The sequence below is a fragment of the Miniopterus natalensis genome, chromosome 4 (genome assembly GCF_054644295.1).
Source record: "Miniopterus natalensis isolate mMinNat1 chromosome 4, mMinNat1.hap1, whole genome shotgun sequence".
NCBI classification, from domain to species: Eukaryota; Metazoa; Chordata; class Mammalia; order Chiroptera; family Miniopteridae; genus Miniopterus; species Miniopterus natalensis.
Genome location: NC_142084.1, coordinates 54509962 through 54529560, shown reverse-complemented (window position 1 = coordinate 54529560; position 19599 = coordinate 54509962). Strand labels below are relative to the sequence as shown.

The 19599-nt window shown below is 42.7% G+C and overlaps 1 protein-coding gene, 1 long non-coding RNA gene and 1 pseudogene across 2 annotated transcripts in view; 2 read left to right on the top strand and 1 right to left on the bottom strand.

Moving 5' to 3' along the window:
• Nucleotides 1-1775, top strand: part of AADAT (aminoadipate aminotransferase) — a 21754-nt gene extending 19979 nt beyond the window's left edge. Inside the window, exons 12-13 of the mRNA XM_016200292.2 lie at nt 259-360; nt 1323-1775. Of these exons, the coding sequence (XP_016055778.1) occupies nt 259-360; nt 1323-1364 (144 nt within the window). The 3' untranslated portion in view covers nt 1365-1775. The remainder of the gene's footprint in view (nt 1-258; nt 361-1322) is intronic.
• LOC107527519 (uncharacterized) overlaps nt 1-19599 on the bottom strand; it is a 20288-nt gene extending 689 nt beyond the window's left edge. Inside the window, exons 1-2 of the long non-coding RNA XR_015714401.1 lie at nt 19479-19599; nt 1963-2208 (exon numbers count right to left, since the gene is read on the bottom strand). This is a non-coding gene — a long non-coding RNA (uncharacterized LOC107527519). The remainder of the gene's footprint in view (nt 1-1962; nt 2209-19478) is intronic.
• Nucleotides 16919-17282, top strand: LOC107527488 (protein BEX4-like; annotated as a pseudogene).

Genomic DNA, 19599 nt, shown 5'->3' with positions numbered 1-19599 from the left:
AATCTTTATATGTAGAGAAGAGGTCTCATTTGCCATATTTATTGTAAACATTTTTCCAGTTTCTCTGCTTTTAGTTGTTTATTGTGTGATATACAGAATTTTTATATAAATTTATTTTTCCCGTGTGATTTGTTCTTAATTTTAATTTTAAATTGCCTTTAATTTTAAAAGCCCTTCCCCATTCTGAGATTTGATTTACCTGTATTTTCTTTCAGTTTTTCTTTAATGGTATGTCCCTTATTTTCTATAAACTCTTAGGTATTAATGGTTCCTGGAAGTGCTTTCTACATTGACAGCTCAGCTCCTAGCCCTTACTTTAGAGCATCCTTCTCTTTGGCTTCTCCAGAACAAATGGATGTGGTAAGTACAGTATTTTCTTTGGAGTAACACTAGATATCAGTTCTGTTTTTTGTTAGATATGTTCATTTTGTGAGTTACAATATACTTTAAAGTCTTCTTGTGTTTCTGAAAAACAGGTATTAGTTGAAGAGTCATAAACTACCATTAAAAAATACATTTTACCTGGTTGCTAGACTTCTATAGACAAATGAAGAGACTGGGTTGTAGTTTAATTTTATTGTTTTCAAGGATAGTTTTTAGACCTACTAAACAGTGTTTGCCGATTACTAATACGTTATGAAGAAAATCTCTTTCCTTCCTTCATAGAATTAACATGAGCCAAAAGTACAAATTGAAGTCAGTAGTCTCTTTCATTGAGGAAAAATTTATCAGCAAGTCAAAGAGAATAATATTCTCAAATTAATCACAAAGTCTAGCTTTACCCAAAATAACAAGAAGCAAAGAAACAAGTTCCTAAGAACTGTGTGTCTGGGAATCCAAACAAGACCCATAAATTGCACGGTGCCATTAACCTTAAGATGAGTTTATGCTTATCTTTGGAAATGGATTGGTTCTATGTGTGTTCTTTATTTGCTTGCTTTCTCACATCATTAAATGTGCTTTTAATAAGTTATTTTTGTTTTCATATAATAGAGTTGGACAATTTAAACTATATAGAATATATATGCAGATAAGAGATTATATGAAAAAATAACATAATATGTGGTATGGAGAAAATAGAAAATGATGGCCTTGAGGGCTATAAGAACAACAGAAAAATCCTGGGACTCTAATATGCTTATATCTACATATATTATGACATTGATGGGATCCTACCATGATAAAACTGATGTTAAACTTGGTTTTTCATTGCCTTATCTCAAGCTTAGATGGATACTCATTGTTTGAATTTTTAAACTTCTGACAAACTTTTCCTAAATAGCATCCTAATTTCATTAATTCTTATCTATTTTCTATTTTAGGCCTTCCAGAGATTAGCCCAACTTATAAAAGAATCTTTATGAAGACATCAAACTCTTCATAGTACTCATGGGTTTTTTAGATAAATTATTTCTATGTTTTAGCAGCAAAAAATGATCATTGGTTTAGACATACATCAAACATGTCATATCTTTAGAAATTTAACTAGACAACTTTTCAAGTGCCTTTAAATCCACCAAATTGCCAAAATATATTTATAATCCACTTATACCTTTTGATAAATTTTCAACCTGCAAAAAAATTATTTTTACCGTGAATTTGTTGTAAAGAACTCTGCAACTGCTTTATAATTTCCTGTAAATTTTCATTGAAACTAATTTTTACAGTAAATTATTTTGAAAATGTAAGAAAATAAGTCCAAAATGGTCTGTAATATAAACTTTTTCTACTTTTTAGGAAAATGTAATAAAATCTTGTTGCAAAAATTGTTAGAATTTGACCATTATAAAATGATTTCAGTAAGACTACCACAGATACTATGTTATGCCATAAAAACCCCTTTAAAATAAAAGTCTGAAGCTAAACATACCTAAAGGCATCAGACCTATTAATTCTAAGTAAGAAGGAGAGATTGGGAATTAGATTTACTGCCTTGCCTTTTCGTAATACTACACAACTTACATTTCCCAGAATCTCCTGCTCCACTGAAGTCATCCAGTGAGAGGCCTGAGACTGGAGTCCCTGTCCTCTGGGAGTTGTTAAAGCCAGAAGGAGTTCCAAGTGGCTTCTGAGGGAGCTCTTTGAAAATTGCCCACATCAGGGATAGTTGGTGGGTGCATGTTATTCCAGCAGCTTCACAGCCTTATGCTGCAGCCTGAGAGTTGGTGGAGGATCCTGCAGTGGCTTCCTGCATGTGCTTACTGCCGGCTGAAACAGAAGTGATAATTTTTTTTTAATTTTTATTGAATTTATTGGGGTAACATTGGATAATAAAATTATATAGGGTTCAGCTGTACAACCTATAATAGATGGTATTGTGTGCTCACCACCCAAAATCAAGTCTCCTTCCATCACCACTTATCCCCCCTTTACCCTCTCCTACCTGCCCCCACCCCCTTTTTCTCTAGTAATCACCATACTGTCGTCTGTGTCTGAGCCTTTGACAATTCTTTTGCCTGTTCCTCCCCAGGCCTTCTCGCCATTGTTTAAACTTCCAGTCCCCTGTATTCAAACCCTTCATACTCAGATGCATAGCACATCTTCTGGTTTCCTGACTTATAAAATATCCAAATGGAGATGTGAGTGGGCAGTTGAAATGTCCATCTGGAGTTTGGGAGAGAGGTCAGAGCTGGAGATGAGATTTGTGAGTCATCAGCAAATATGGATGTTTAAACCTTGAGCTTGAATGATCACCAAAGGTAGACAGAAGTTCAAGAACTGAGCCTGGAGTAAACCAACATGGACAGTCCAGTGCAGAAAAGGAGAGACCAAGTCAGCTGAGGAGGAACCAATGAGGCAGAAAGAGCCAGGCCAGTGTGGTGCTCAGGAGAGAGTGACAAACTATGCCAAGTGCTGCCGAGGGCTGAGAATTGGCCCATTGGATCATGCAAAGTGGAGGTCATTGGTACGAAAGCAGTTTTGTGAAGAAGAGGGGGTTTGAAAAGCTGATTGGAGTGGGTTTAAGAGGGAATGGGTGGAAAAGTATTGCACGCAGCTATGTGCAGTGCCAACAGCCTGTTGGTACATGTGGAAATGTGAACAAGCAATAGCTCTGGGTTGTGGGATTACAGGTGAGGTTTTACCTCCTATATCTTCTTATTAATTAGCTGAAATGAACATGCAGTCCTTCTATAATAAATAATAAAATTATTAGCAACATCCCTCTCTTAATGCGTCAACCACTGCGCTGTCCTGGCCTGAGGCTGACTCTGAGTTCCAAGGGGCTCAGGTCTTAAGAAATAAAAATAGAAAGTTTTGATGTATGAATCTCTGTTCCCAGACATTGCTCTGCCTTCCCAAGAACAACAATGATGCACATCCTGTCTGCTGTTCCCAAATTCAATTACTGAGCACTTTGAAATTAAATGGTGCCCTGACAATTTGAAAATTCTTTTCAATAATTAAAACAAATGTTTATAGAACACTTTGTATGTAGCAAGAACTTGCTAAATACCGCATTTAAAAAGATGACTCTGCATGCCAGACGCTTAATTTACACCGTGAACACCGTTTATTCAGGACTGCCAGGGACCCACCCAGCAGACAGAGCTGTCAGCTCTATTGCGGAAAGAGGGCAAATGCAAGAAATTTCAGGCACTTGAAACTTGCAAGACCTAAAAAGGTGCAAAAGAATAGCCAGGAAGGACATGTTGTTGGGTTAAAACAGTTAAGAGATTTTCGTGAGCTGCTTCTGGAAGGGCTCGTCTCCTCATCTTGCATCCCAGCACCTCTCCCAGTAACTGTTAGCATTTATTGAACTAATTACCAAACTTGCTTTTCTTCACCGAAGTCATGATGATTATCCCCTCTTTCTAGCAAATACAAAGTTAGTTTTAATGAGCACACACTAATTAACAGAGGAGAAAAGCTAGAGAAGCTTCAAGTGCTCAGAGGACCCATGGGGGCATTTCTCACCAGCCTCCGGATGATTTCTGTCCTGTTGTGTTGATGAGCTAAATTTCTAGGCCCTGGGATTGCAAAGTCTGTCTGGCAAAGAAGGGGATCTTCAAAGTACAAAAGGGAAGAAAACCAGGATAAAAAATGGATTAGACAATATAGATGAGATGAAAAGTCTTAGTCATATCTTGGCGAATCTTCTAACTACTGATGACAGATACATAAAGTCTTCTAAGACTAAAAAATAACATTAATGAAGCTAAGTGCTGTTCATGCATCACCTAGTTTAATGCTCAGAACAACTGGAAGCAGCATTATTAGCCCTATTTTACAAATGAGGAAACTGAGGTTCTGAGCAATGGGTTACCACAGGGCTGTGCTTAGGGCCAGCCAGAGGAGTGGGAGAGAGCTGAGGCCTAGAAGGAGACACAGCAGCATTACCAGTATGTTTGTACAGTAGTGGTCAGAAAAAGAAGAGGCAGAGGAGTGTAATTCTGCAGGAGGTTTTTCAGCACTGAGCAACCTCTCACCTACAGATATGTTCTTGGCACACATTGCTCAAGAGAAAAAACCTACACTGAACTCAGACTCTATGGCAAAGATTCAGAAATATATAGCCATCGATTTGTTATTTATGGTCATGCAGAGGCAAGAATAAACATGGAAGGTTTGTAACAACCTAGGAAATCTCAAAAGTCTGTATGTAGGATTGCTTCAGACTGTATTACATTCCTATGCTCTAATGAAAAACGTCGTTTTTGAAATTAATATGAAGTAACAAATCTTAACCAGCAGGTGTCACAATTTCTTTAAAAGCTTGCAGGAAGGATTACAGTAAATTTTTTATTCTGAGTGATATCGTTACAAAAATCCAAATATATCTCATATTTAGCATAAATTGTGAAAACAATATTATTTAATAATATAATGGCCTGGAATTTCATGACTACTGCTGACTAAATCTGTTCATTTAATTAAATGCAGGAGTACAAGATAATACATTCGGGTATTGAGAGAAATCATCAAGACATTTCTGTACACTAGATATAAAGTACAATGTCTAAGCCATTCTAAGTAACAGTGGGTGGAAAGTAATATATTTAAATATTGATTTTCCCATTAAAATATTTAATAAATTTTGTGTTCTCATGTGAAATCTGTATAATTTTATATCACGTACTCCTGTTTCATTAATCCTTTAAAAATGTTTTCATTCATTCTAGAGAAATATTTAAATTAATTTTTAACTTTTTAGAATGGTTAATATGTGCTTTCAATTTTTACAATATTTTAAAGTATATTTTACATACTGTTCAAAATTAAAATGGCAAATCCCATTGGATAATCATGGTAAATTTATGCTTACTCTCAAAATAAGATAACACATTTTTGTTTATTGACCTTATTTATTATTAAGACAATCTCTGGCTTCACTATTTAACACAACAAGTTAACAAGCATGCCCTGCCCCAGTATGTAGGGCACTTAGAAGGAAAAGGGGTGGTTCCTATCTTCAAGGAGCACATAACCTTGTTATAGAGACAAGACCAATAGAGTCTGATGTCCCTGGGAACTTTCTAAATATCATTACACATACATCCCCAACAAAAGGCTTACATTATCAAAGTGGAAAATCGCAGCTAGTTTGACTTTTGGGTAAGGAATGGTTAGTTAGGCACTCATTAACTCAGCTACTCTTACCACCTCACCCCCCAGCCTGACTCCCAAATACCTTCACACATCTACTCTTCAAAATTCAGGTGATTAAAACTTGTCTCTCAGGAAAGTTTCCTGTGCCTAACTGTTGGAGTTCCTTTTAATAACAGAACCAGAAAATGTTCAATCCACCAAGGCCAGGAGTCTAATAAGTGCATGGAATAATAAAAACATAAGGTGACATGTACATCTCAGATGTCCGTTAATAAAAATCAGGACACAGGATGGGCCACGTTGCTAAAGGCTTGTGGTGCAGGGTGCAGAGTTGGGCAGTCCGCTGGTGAGAAGAGCTAAGGAAGATTTCCCGACGGTGAGGAAGGAGAGGGGATGGTGGGGGAGATTCAGAGAACAAGAAAGAAAAGGAGACGGCCACATTTGCATTGGGAGAAAGACATGAAAAAACATAGAAAAACTTTTTTTTTTTAAATATACCTTTATTGATTTCAGAGAGAGGAAGGGAGAGGGAGAGAGAGAGAAACATCAGTGATGAGAGAGTCATTGACCGGCTGCCTCCTGCCTGCCTGTTGAAGGGGGATTGAGCCGGCAACCCGGGCATGTGCCCTGACAGGAATCGAACTCTGATCGCCTGGATCCTAGGTCGATGCTCAACTGCGGAGCCACGCCCAGCCAGGCGAAAAACTTTAATTATTATAGAACATTTGGAGGATACGTTACCTAACTTAATTTTTTAAATATATAATATATCCTTTACTGCCCACTGATCTCATGTGTAAAATAAGGGGGCTGCATCCAACAATCTTCCAGGATCCTACTGGTGCTGACCCTCCATAGTTGACTGTCTTCATGCCAATCACACTATTAGTGGCTGGCCTCCCCCCACCCAATTTATATACTGAAATGCTCACTCCAAGTACCTCAGAATGTGACCTTATTTGGACATAAGGTTGTAGCAGATGTAATTAGTTAAGATGAGTCACAGTGGAGCAGGGTGGGCCACTAACCCCACACGACTGCTGTCCTTATAAAGGGAAAAGTTGGACATGGACAGGCACACAGAGAGAATGCCATGTGAAGGCTGGCGTTACACTGCCACACGTCAAGGAACTACCAGATGCCAGGAGAGAGGCTGGGAGAGATCCTTCCCTGCACCTTCAGGGGGAGGACAGCCATGCCATGCGACACTTGATCTTGAATTTTTAGCCTCCAGAACTATGAGACAAGTTCCTCTTTAAGCCACTCTGTTTACGGTGATGCTACAACAACCCTAGCAAACTAATAATACACCTCAACCAAAATTCACTGTCTTTACCTCAACATTTTATATGTATAAACATATAAGTGAAATCCAACTTAAGTATTCAAATGCAGTCAGCACATTAGAATTGAAGATTAGGGGGCAAACTGTTTCATGCAGAGGCTGTATAAATTCAAAAACTGGGTGAATCCTCTCTTGCCAATTTAAAATTAAGCGTGGCTGCTGATGGAGGCCAGTGCAGTAGCAAAAGGGAGCAGGTGAGGCTACTCTCTGTTTCTAATCATGTGGAGGGCCGGCTGCACAGCTGGTCTACCAACCATTAGTGTGTTTGCAACGAACCTCAGCTTGATGCTGGTATTCACTGCTCTCCTTGAGTCTCTCCTCTTGTTCCTGGTCAAACAGAGCATCCACTGGCACACGGAGCACCCTGTGGGGCAGAACTGGCTGTCCTCTCTGACTGCTAACTCGGAAGATGATCCAGGGTCGCCCTGACCCCAACCTATGACTCTCCATCTGCAGTGGCCGTACTGTGCTAACCTGAAAATCTGTCCACATCTCTTTGTGTATTTGGTGATTTATTTCATTGATATCCCTGTTTCCAAAAAGGACTTGAGGTGACTTAAAACAAAAACACCTGGCCAACAGGTACATTACGAACTGTGTGTTCTGAAATGGACAGGGTGGTTACACATTCTGTGAAGGCTGGGTTTTTTTGGAATTGAAAGGTCTTCTCAGATACCTAGTGGACATGGGGAGTGACTTAAAAATTGTTAAATTTTTGATAAATTAATCTTTTAGAAATTTTAGAAAACGAGAATTTTGATGAGAGCAAAAATACTCATAGGCCTTTTCTGTAGGAGATTGTCTGAATCAGCCTCATGTCCCAAAACAAACAAAAACACAGAACCATTTCTTCAAAAGACACACATATGGTACAGCTGCATTCTAATCTCAATTCCATATATACCATGTACAAACTACTCCATGGCAACACAGCCTGCTCCACTCTGAAAGCTGCATTAAATTGCATCCTTACAAAAAGGAAACTCGGTCCCTCATCATAGCAGCACACTGCACTAGTGTGGCACAAATGTTGGCCCCTCCTTAAATTGTTACAGTTGTCGTGATGTAAGCTGATTCCTCTGTATCGGAAGACATGAGTCAGAGTAAGGATGACACTATGTTCTAGACAAATGTTTACTGGAACCATACCATCTTAGTCACTTCGGGCTGCTTTAACAAGATACCATAGGCTGGGTGGCTTAAACCACAGACATCTATTTCTCATAGATCTGGAGGCAGGAAAGGGCAAGATCAGGGTGCCAGCATGGTTAGGTTCTGGTGAGATCCCTCTGCCTGGCTTGCAAAGGACTGCCTTCTTGCAGGATCCTCACATGCAGAGAGAGAGAGATCCTCTCCCAACTCTTCTTATAAGGACACAAACCCATTCTGAAGATTCCATCCTTAAGACCTAAATACTTCCTACCACAACCTCCTAATGCCATCACACTGGGATTAGGGCTTCAACATATGAATTTTTGAGGACACAGTTCAGTCCATAGCACAGATACAGGATTAATCCAGTTACTGCCCCTTCGAGGTCCTCTCCCATGTAAATTACTCATATGAGCACAGTTGGTACACCAACCCAGCAGGACTCAAACCAATGGGTTTTGAGTCGGCACCTCTGGAAAGATGGCACTACATGTGTCACCTCAAACATGGTGGTACATTGCATACATTTGTATAAAGGGCTTTACAGTGACCATTGATACCCCATACAGTCAGCACGTCCATACACAAGACCACAAGCGCCTGAGGAAAGGACCACTCTGCCCATTTTGTAAATGGCAGGAACACACAGGTGGCAGGAGAGAAGCATCCACGGAAGGCAAGCCAGAGCGCACTGGCAGGATTCACAGCGTGCAGGCAATCCTCTGACTCCTGAGTGATTCCGCAGGTAGAGGCCCAGCACTCTGCCACCAAGGAATGCCAGGCCTGTTGGACAGGGATTCATTATATTCCACTCCTGGCTATAGATACGAAATGTAAATAAATGAGAAGAGCACAAAACCTCATGGAGCTCGTGGAATCCATGCTCTCCAGCATTCAGTTTTTACCCAACAACATGGCAAGTAGCAGTGCTCTTGTGATCCCCCCAGAAAACCACTCTGTAGCTGAAGCTCCCTGTAGTCCTGTCAGAAGTAAATCTCGTTGCTAGAATAAGCCAGCATCACCACAGATACGTGGAGTCTCGTTCCTGGCACCTAAACCAAGAAGTTGTTTCAGGATAAACCTTGAAAGGGCTTTGATCATCCAAGTTCCTTAAGCAGGTTACAAACAGGCCGTGGATGGCACTTACATTAGTAAGGATATCATTCAAGGAAAGGCTGAGAAATGTACGACACGCTCACACAAACAGAACAGGAATACTACATCTTCTGTCCAAAATCATTATTAATGATGAACTTCAGTCAGATAATCAACCTCATACAGCCCACCAGATTTTACATTTTTTCCAATAATAGTAACAAATTGCACTAATCCCCTATGCCTTATGCAATCTCCCCATTTAGACTCTTAAAACGGTTAAATGACGGAGTCTTCCTAAAACCAAAACAAAATAAGATTAAATTCAAACACAAATGATGTCTTGGTTTTACTGTCCTGCCACCGTGTGTTGTGATCTGAGAGCAGTGACCAACAGAGCAGGCCTTCACTAAATAGTTCAAGCTTAATCAAAACCTCTCTGTGCCAACCCCGCTCCGGAATGGGTACAGCACAGAGCTCCAGCGACTCTGAAACCATTTCATTAAATCAAAGAATCGCCACGGACTTCCAGTTTCCCTTCACATCATAAGAGAGCTCTGTAAGACAGAGGCAATGGAGTCTCTGGCTTTAGCATCTGACCCTACCCTACTACATAAGATACAGAAAATGTGACTCCTTATTATGCTGAACCCTCACAGCGATATGTATTAAAGTTATAAAGCTTAATATTAAGACAGAATGGAGGAAATCCTGTAGGCAACAGAAACTCTTGGACATCTCTGTCTAGCCTCTTTTCACCTGGGATCTTGATAGATATCTTTAAACAGATGGATATGACAGCCCAGACTTTTGTATAGAGACTCTCATTTCATCCCTCCCCTTGGAAATAGATTATATACTCAAATGCGTATGCTAAATTTTATGGTCAACATAAGGGATTTTCTAGATGAATTTTGACTACATACTAATTTTAGAACCTAACCCTATACGAGAAGCCACCTTCCCAAATACCAACTTGCTTCTAGCCAAATATTCATTCTTTTATTCTTCTTATTTTTATTATTATTTATTATTATTTTGGTCAACAACTATTCAAAATGAAATCATTGCCTCTCTTTCATATTCTTCCTTTCCTAATATAGGCTAGTTTATTTGAACACTACATAAATCACTATGAAGTTCATATTTTATTCAACAGACATTTAACAAGTACTTACTATGTGTAGGATAATACCCTGGATGCAGGGACTGGATGTGGCCTCTATCCTCAAGGGGTTTTAACTAGTTTGGGAGTATAAGCAATGTATGTTAAAGGTACTTTGCATGCTAAGGTAATTTTAATGTACCAGATAAAAATAAAATCACTTAATTTGCTGTTTTGGAAAATTCTTTAGACTGATTTAAAACGTAAAATTCATTATATTTTTATTGTTGCTGTTATTTATTCTTACTGTAATCCTGTCACTGAAAAGTCATTCATCATGCTCAATGTTTTTTTTAATCTTCCACCATAAATAACTCATGGGATCAGAGTCACTCTCCAATTTGTTTTATAGCTTAAAAACAAAGGGCATCCTAGTTCTTTCGTAAATGAACTGTCATAATAAATTATGCGATGTTCCTAAGTTGTTAGAAAAATCTGGCACATTTATTTTATAACAAATTAAAATGTATGCATTAGGCTTGGTTTTCCCACTTATTTTCAATATTAGCTTCACTGTCCAAAATACTGCATCTAATCCATTCTAAAACTCATGAATTATACGACTAGTTTCTTGTGATGACATTGAGAGCCAATCATACTGGAGCTCATGTAACACTGTCCAATTTACCACTTCATCACAGGAGTGCTGGTGGTCATCATAACGTTTAGGAGGACACAGGTTGACAGTTAATGCAACAAATGAAAAATATCCTCCCTCTAAAACTATCGATATGCATTTGAATAGATATTGAAAATATTGATCTCATTTCAAAGTTGCACTCAGTGGACAAGAGTATGAAGTGAAGACATACATATCCCCTTCTTAACTTCCTGTTTCCTGTCACTCCACGATCCCACCTCTAGACCTCTCAAGGAACTCGTGGCTCTAACTGCAACTCCAGATCCAGCTGCAACTCTGAGAGGCCTCCTGGCTTTTGAGGGGCTCTGAAGAGATCCCCAGGGGGACCCACCGGAGGACAGGTATCTTTAACAGGACTGGGTCAGATGTAACAGTGCCTCAGCACCAGAAAGTAGCAGGTGCTTGATGAAGCAGAGATGATAAGAGGACAGTGGGGGGGGGGGGGGGCATGTCTGCCCTAATATAGGCTTCAACCTGGTGCCACCATGAGGATTTGGGAAGTTGGAGGGAAGTTAAGGGCGGTGGCAAATGCCCACTACATTCTTCTGTCACCGTCAACCCTGATGGCAGTAGTCCGGGGCCATGAAACAGCTGGAGCCTGAAGCAAAACAGAACACTCCTGATGCACAGTGACCTTGGGCACCCAGAGGTCCGAGCACCCTGTGTCTTTGGTCTTCAGAACCTTGCTTCCAAGCACTGACTGCAGAGAGGTCCACTTAGACCATGGCCTTCTCCTAGATGAAGTGAGAGTCATGGGGAGGAGTGTCACTAGGAAAAGCTGGGAGGTTGAGCAAGGAAAGCCTAAAAAGGGATCTGACAGTAATGAAGCCTCGTGGAAGTTGGCAATACTGATTTGCTAACATGGATTCTACAATTAACTGCATTAGTAAGTAGATCTCACAAATACAAATACCAAAAAAAAAAAGTGTATTTTCACATAAAATGCTGGTGTCAAAAAGCCAGCAATCTTTAAATCACATAACTTCCATGACTTGCCTGTGATATGACATTTTTAATACTTAGGTTAGATGCCTACTATTTAAAGTAAACCTGTGTCTGAGTCAGAATCTTACAAGAAATGAATCAATCCAGCCATTTAAGCACGTGGTATTTGGGAACTGTCCTGGAAGTCAGGCCAACGGGAATGCTGTCTGAGGGCTATAGCCTGGCTTCCGACAAGTCTCTCGGATCCTTCCAGTAATGACTTTGGTTCCTCATTTCCCCATAGGTCTTCTCATGAATCTTCCCATAACATTATGAAAGGAAAGCAAATAACACTCTCAAGAGAAATAAATAGAGTGTGCATACACGTGAAAATAAGAAAAAGAGAGAAAAAAATAAGACCTTTACAACCAAAGCACCTAGTACTGAAAGAGTACATGGGAATTTCAACATGCCAACAGCGCCAAGCTGAAAGGTTAGTGTAAGGCAGAGTATGAGGGCGTCATTTTTCCCAGGGTTGTCTATATTGCTGCTCTTTTGTAATACTAACACCTTCTGAACTGTTTTTGGTTCTCCTGCATCCCTGGGTCCAGTGCTAAGCGAGTGATAGGTCGGTAAAGGCCTAACGATGATGGGCAGTTCTGCTCCAAGAGAACTCATTATCTACCATGTGTCTTACGGGCAAAAAGCAATAGAGGACTTTTAATGTAATTAAATGTAATATTCATGTAACAGTCGAAGATTCCTGAAGATAGGCTGGGTATTCCCCTTTCAAGTGTAGTCCATTTTCAGTAATTAGCGCTACAGGCCAAAGCACACACAGAATTATTAATCACTGCGATCAATCCCATCGAGTCGGGTCTTCAGAGTCCTTTTATACCGTACTCTGCTTTCTCCTGTGACTGCCACATCCAATGTCATCATGCTTATTAGCAATTCCTAGCTGCTCTTCTGAGTCACCATACCCTACTTTGAGCAGCAAATTGTAACTTTTATTTGGTTTAAGGAAACTGGCCCATTTAGTTCATAAATACAATCACAATATCCCTCAAGTTTTAGGGGTGGTTGATTTCAAGACATCTTTAAAATTTCTATTAAAGCAAAAATGGAAGGCTCATTGAAGTTAATAGCAGAAATACTCTATTAGCATGGAGAACCCAGGAACCATGATACTAAAAAATAGACATCATTCCTTAACCTTGTCCTTCATAATTTTTCATGCATTTAGCCGATTCATCCACAGTTACTATCAGCTTTGCCTTTTTGTCAGCTGACCCAAAGCAGGCAGAAATGAGCTGGTAACAGATCTGAAACATGCCTTCGGGAAGAAACGCAGAATCAATACCATGCAGAATGAGGCCGAAGTCTGAACAGCATTTCAGACCAACCAAGTGACTGATGCTATTTGAATTTTAAAATGCCTGCCTCCGAGATACTCCAACATGTAGTTCTAATACCAATCTCCAGCAAGAAATTCAACAAAATTTACTGGCATCTACATGTACCAGAATCTATACCAGATCAAATTGAAAAGACTACTAAAGAGAAGCTGCAGAGCTTACAAATGCCTGGGAAGCAGGTGTGGCCCAAATAAAGAAACCTGTTTCCTCAGCCGGATAACTACAGTTCTATTATAGCCACCGCATGGTCCATAAGTGAAGGAGAACTATTCATAAGCACAACTCATCCATAATGGAGAACAAACCAAGCACAGTCATTCCTGTAATTACAGGTAGAAATGGTATCGATGATGTGGGAGGTGAAAGGATCATACCAAAGGTGAGCACATTTTGGACTGCGTCTTTTGTGAAGGGGAAGAAAAGTTTCAAATTGTTAAATAACTTCATTCCTCAGGTTGGCTCAAACCACAATTACAGGAATATCAAAGGTACATTTTAGTCTGGCCAGCATTGCTCAGCGGTTGAGTGTTGACATCAGTGGTTGAATGTTTACCAGGAGGTCACAGTTCGATTCCCGGTCAGGGCACTTGCCTGGATTTCAGGCTCAGTTCCCAGTGGGTGGTGTGCAGGAGGCAGCTGATCAATGACTCTCATCATTGATGTTTCTATCTCTCTCCCTCTCTTTTCCTCTCTCTGAAATCAATAAAAACATATATATTTTTTTAAAGTACATTTTAGTCCCCACTTCGTCCTTTCCCATGGTGAAAATTCACTAGTAGATGTCCAGGGCCTTCGTGCTCCCTGCTATGTGGTCTCTCAGGGCAGCACCTGGCCTTTGGACAGCAGCTCCCTGATCTATCCAAACATCACTCAGCAGAGGGGAAGGCCCGAGGAAGGAAGCCAGATATCCACAGACAATAGGGCTTCTTAGCCTCCTAGTGTCCTTCAAATCTTACCAAACGAAAACCAGCTGCTTCCACCTACTGCCAGGCCAACCTCTCACTCTCATCACTGCTGTCTCTGTAAGAGTCCTAAACCTCCCAAAGGACTCCTACTGCCCTGTCATCCACCTCGCCCTCTGGCCTCCCTGCCTTGGCCACTCGCCAGGGCTTCTGCCCAGCCTCTGCCCTGGCAAAAAGCCCTCCCCCCCATGTGCACACCGAGACTGGGTGTCACATGTAACCACAAGATAAAAAGAAAAAATATAAAATTCACTATCCTCTTAATTCTAGTCAATAACTACTTATAAAAGAGAGAGGCTTGAAAATCACCTGCATAGAAAATCACAATTCAACTTCCTGAGTTTACTTTGGACTTTTCCCCTCATGCAGGTTTCTCAGGTCATTCCTGCCAAGGTTGCAGTGAAGCTGCAGAAGCTCACCTGGACTCCAGGGGCCCTCAGTTTTGAGCGATGTTCCAAAGTGAGCACTGTGGCTTCCCTGTCAAGTGTTGGGGCAAAGGACTGTCCTTGTGGGCCACGCTCCTGGACATCATGCTGGCTTCTTTGGGTGTCTGTTTTCCCACTTGTTGCCCGGTGACTTGTTTGGCTGTTTGTTTGATTACCTGTTTGTTTGATCACCCAACTTTGACTTCCTCTATCCTATGGTGGGAAAGTGGATGTCTGGCCTTCCGTCCATCCCGAGGAAATTATAAACCAAAATAACAAAACTGCAAGCTATGTATAAGACATAACCTTCCCAGAATCCAAGGGAAAGCACCTGCAAAGTCAAATTTATACAAAGGAGTCCCCCTCTAGGAGACTCACCCCATTTCCCTAGTAAGGCTCTCCAGGACTCTTTCACACCTGTTTCACAAGGAGAGTCCCTCTTCCAACCCTCCTATGCAAATATCCACCCACTGTCAGGAAGTCCCTACACACAGGAGACTTGGCTGCAATGTCCATTAATGTCCCAGGTTGGGAAACTGTCCAGGAGAGCAGATCTTTGGTGTGGTCTCAGAGGGAGGTCCAGGAAGGGCATGCTCCTTCAGGCTGGGTCTTCTGCCCCACTCGAGTGGCAGGCACACCATCTGCCCTCCTGATTTTTGCATCTGGCTAACTGGTTAGACCCCACACATGCACACACACACCTCCAAAAGACCAACACCGATGCTCAGTCTAAAGCCATAACAAAAGAGGAAATATTTTCCTAACATTGACTAAGACTTTTTAAGAAGCTTTGTTTTCTTCAGCAAGTCACAAGATTATAGGGAAGTTTCTGCTTCCTTTCATTGCTCCCCCACCCACCTTCCTAACTTTGCCTTTTCAGACTCCCAGGAACAAGAAAAAGGCCTAATGTAGGGTTGCACGCCTGTGATTGTCCACTTCCAGGAAGGAGGTAAGATCAGAACCTCCACTGTCCCATCACCCTCTGTCAAAGGAGGTTGAATTTAGGAAAGAAGTGCTGGAGAGTAACACCAGGCCTACATGAGTGACCCATAAAATCCCCTTGTCGGTTATCACGTGGAAAACAAGCAGCTCCCTTACTACATACATACTATGTTCTCCAAACTCTCTAATGTTACTAAGCACGAACATGAATAACACGTTTAACAAACGGGCCAATGTTCTTCCAGCCCACGTACATCTTTCTGCCAACAAAAACCAATCCAGGGGCTACCTGAAGTTCTGAGCTAATAATTTTGTTTTTGTTTTTCTTTTATCCATATGACTTAAAACTGTGTCTCTCAAGTATATTATGTGCAATCAATAGGAGGGACTATTAAAATCACAGTCCCTGGACCACTCTATCCAGGAGGTCTGGAATAAATTCATCATCCATCCCCGGTTAACCTAAAGGAGGCAGTCAGTCCATCCATACTTAACTCTGGGTGCTCTCAGCAGGCAATGGGAGCTGATAGAACCATAAAAATTATGTTCATTCCTAAATGATTAATCTGCCCTCCCAGAATGCCATACTTTCAACAGAAAAAATAAAATCTATTCTAAGACGTAAGCACACAATTAGGAGGTTATAACTATACTGTGGAAGGAAACACAATGAGCGAGAACAATGGACTTTGTGGTTAATTAGCAAGACAACGCTGAGCTTGTGCAGCCACAGATGGATAAAATGAGGACATCAGACTAGCTCACAAGAAAGCTTCCCGATTTCTGAAGCTGAAGAAAATCACTGGGTTTAAGATCAAATCCGAGACCTCGCTTATATTACTCAAAGGAGCATAACCATTCAGCAGGTTACACACGATGTGACTGTTATTGTATTTCTTTCTCTTCGTTCTACTTACAATTCTCAGGAAGAATTTTAAAAATTAATAAACTTTAAATATTACATGCGTACATATGTCTATTACTCATTCATCAAGTAAAATTTTATTGAGGACTGAGAACAAAGACACAAAGATTGTTGAGAGGAGCCCCTTGTGGTCACACTGCCTACACCATAATGGAGGAGACAAAGGAAAACAAATCGAGGTCAGGTGTCAAAATGGAAACAAGGCAGACCCTGCGGTTGCTCACACCCCCTGGGTTCCTGCTCCCTGTGGTCCTGAGGACTTGGGCCAGGTAAGCCCCAAGAGTAGGAGGTGGAGGCAGAGGAGAAGCAGGTCTCCAGGTCCAAGTGCTGCTGCAAGAATTGGGAGGAGCAGCAGACAGCAAGACAAGCCCAGGAACAATGGCATCCAAAGAGGAACAAGCAGTAAAAAATCTCAACATGGAAAATGCCCAACTGGAAAACGAAGGAGGGGACAGGGCCCCCGTGCAGAATGGAGAGGAGCCACGCCATCTGGAGGGTGGGGGAAGCCCAGAAGCTTGGAGGAACTGTCAGGCTGGGGTGGGTTAGGGGACTTGTCTTTAATTTTCCATGGGCCATATCTAACAAGCACGTTGATCACGATGAAGTCGGAAATGATGCAGAAAAGATCGTAGTGCAGCGAATGGAAACCAGGAGAAAGACTAGGGGGCAGCAAATGAGACACACTATGCTCTTCCAAACTCCTGAGTCTGGGGATCATTATGACTTTTCCCTTATACCTTGAATATTAAGGCTTTCCCTGAGGTTAACCATGTGGCCTCTGCTCTAAAAGCTAGTAGTTTTGGGATTTACTTTTCTATAAACTGTTTGGTGTTTCCTCTTTACCAGTTTCTAATAGAATATTGTTTTGTCTCCGTATAAAACTCTCTGTCCAGCAGGAAAATTTCACCCACTTTTGGGGAAGAAAAAAAATTATTCTTTTCATTATGTGAAATCAATAAAGCAGTTTAAAAATAAAAAATAAAAAAATGGAGACAAGGCATATGGTGCAGCTGATGTATTCAAGAGGAAGTGACCTTGGGGAGGTCAGAGGAGACCAGCCTGAACTGGGTCTCCTCTGACAATGTTCGCCAAGGGATGAGCAAGGGGGCAGAGTGGAGAGAAGCACGAAAGGAACACAGAGGTCTGAACCTGCATGACAAGTAAGTCGGATTGCTAGGGTAGGGGACTGTCGGGGGCACTGGCGGGAGTGGACGCAGGGACCAGTTCATGTCTGAAAATCAGATTTTATCCTGAAAGTACTATGAATCCATTTAAGGATTTTTAGCACATATATTGAAATATCATTTGCTTCGGAAGAAAATCTGAGGAGGCACAGAGGATGGATTGGCGGGAACACAGAGAGAGGATCCTTCTGCAAGGGAAGATGGAAGCGGGGGGCCTGAACTCAGGCGTCTAAGGGCAGGGCGGACCGCGACAGTGACAGGCTAGATGAGAGGGGAAAGGCAGATGGAGGAGTCTAGGATAACACCCATATTTGCGGTGTGCATGGCTGAGAAGGTGGGGGGGTCCCGGTAAACAAGTTAGGTCACACAGGCAGGAGAGCAGCTACAGCTCCAGAGTCCTATTTGGGACATACAGGGTTCAAGTTTCCTGAGGGTGACAGCAATTGAGATGACTTGGGTAGATGCATACAAGAAGTTACGGTTTGGGGCAAAGATAATATTCCAAATATTAACAACTGGCATGGACAGTCAGGCATAGACACTGACTAATCAGAACAGGTGCCTGGCCCAGCGGGGCTCAGCGGCTGAGCATCGACCTAGGATCCAGGCGATGGGGGTTCCACGCCCAGTCAGGGCACACAGAGGGGGGGGCAGCCGACCAATGGCTCTCTCATCATTGATGTTCCTCTCTCTCTCTCTCCCTCCCTCTCCCTTCCTGTCTCTGAAATCAAGAAAGATATATTTAAAATAAAGTTATACAACCTAAAATTGTTAAAAAAAAAAAAAAAAACAGGAGCCTGCTGGACCAGAAAGGGCCCCAGCAATGAACTAGCACGGCCTGTGCGCACAGCCAGCTGACGGCACCCTGGTCCTGACAGCGGCACCCTGGTCCTGACAGCGGCACCCTGGTCCTGACAGCCATCAGAGCGGGGGAGCCCTCAGGGGCGAGAAGGGAAGCGGCCCCAGGACAAGGCACCCACCGCGGGAGCGGCACCAAAAGTGACCTTCAAGCTTAAGCGGAGCCGGGGCTCCAGGGGAGAAGACACTGCAATGGAGCCAGCCCTCGCCGGGGTGTTTCCTGCCGGGACCCCCAAGCCTCACGGGGTCCCACCTGCCGGTCTACCTCCCCCCAGGAAGAACAGACCACGCCCCCCGGGTGGCTCGCGCGAGGCTCCCTGGGCGGGCTCCTCGGCAGCCCGCGAGGCCCCTTCTCCGCGGGCTCTCCCCTCCGTCCTCTCCTGCAGGGGCCACGCGCGAGCGCACCCGCCTCCGGCGCAGCGCGGGGCTGCGAGGGCACCCTGCGGGCTCCCTGAGGACCCGAAAGGCGGCAGGGGGTCCGAGGGAGAAGGCGGAGGGCCTGAATTTCAGAAAAAGGAATATAATATTGCAAGACTATGTGAGAGCAAGGACGGAAATCTGGTCTTTGGTAAAACAGGTGCAATTTTGGGGTTCGAGCGCAACTGTAAAGAATGCTTACTAAATATTTGGGGGGAAAAACTTGAAAGAAACCAGACTACAAAGTTCTTAGAGCTAAAATGTGTTATTCAAGATGCCATAAAAAAAAGGGGGGGTGTTAAAATATGATTTCCAGTGTCAGTCTTTTAGGGAAAAAGCACGCTTCGATTCTCTTGTAAACCAGATCCCACGCACGCACGCGCACCCCCCCACACACACACACGGGCCTCGGCGCGGGCGACCCGCCCACGCGCGCGGGCCGCGCGCCCCCACGGCCCTGCCTCCACCGGCCTCCTGACCTGCCGGAGGCGACGAGCGAGCGCGCGGCCACCACCACCCGGGCGCCCGCAGCGCAGCTCGCGGCGGCGCGGCGCGGCCGGAGCATGCTCAGTCGGGCCCTGACCCACTTCGGCGGGCGCG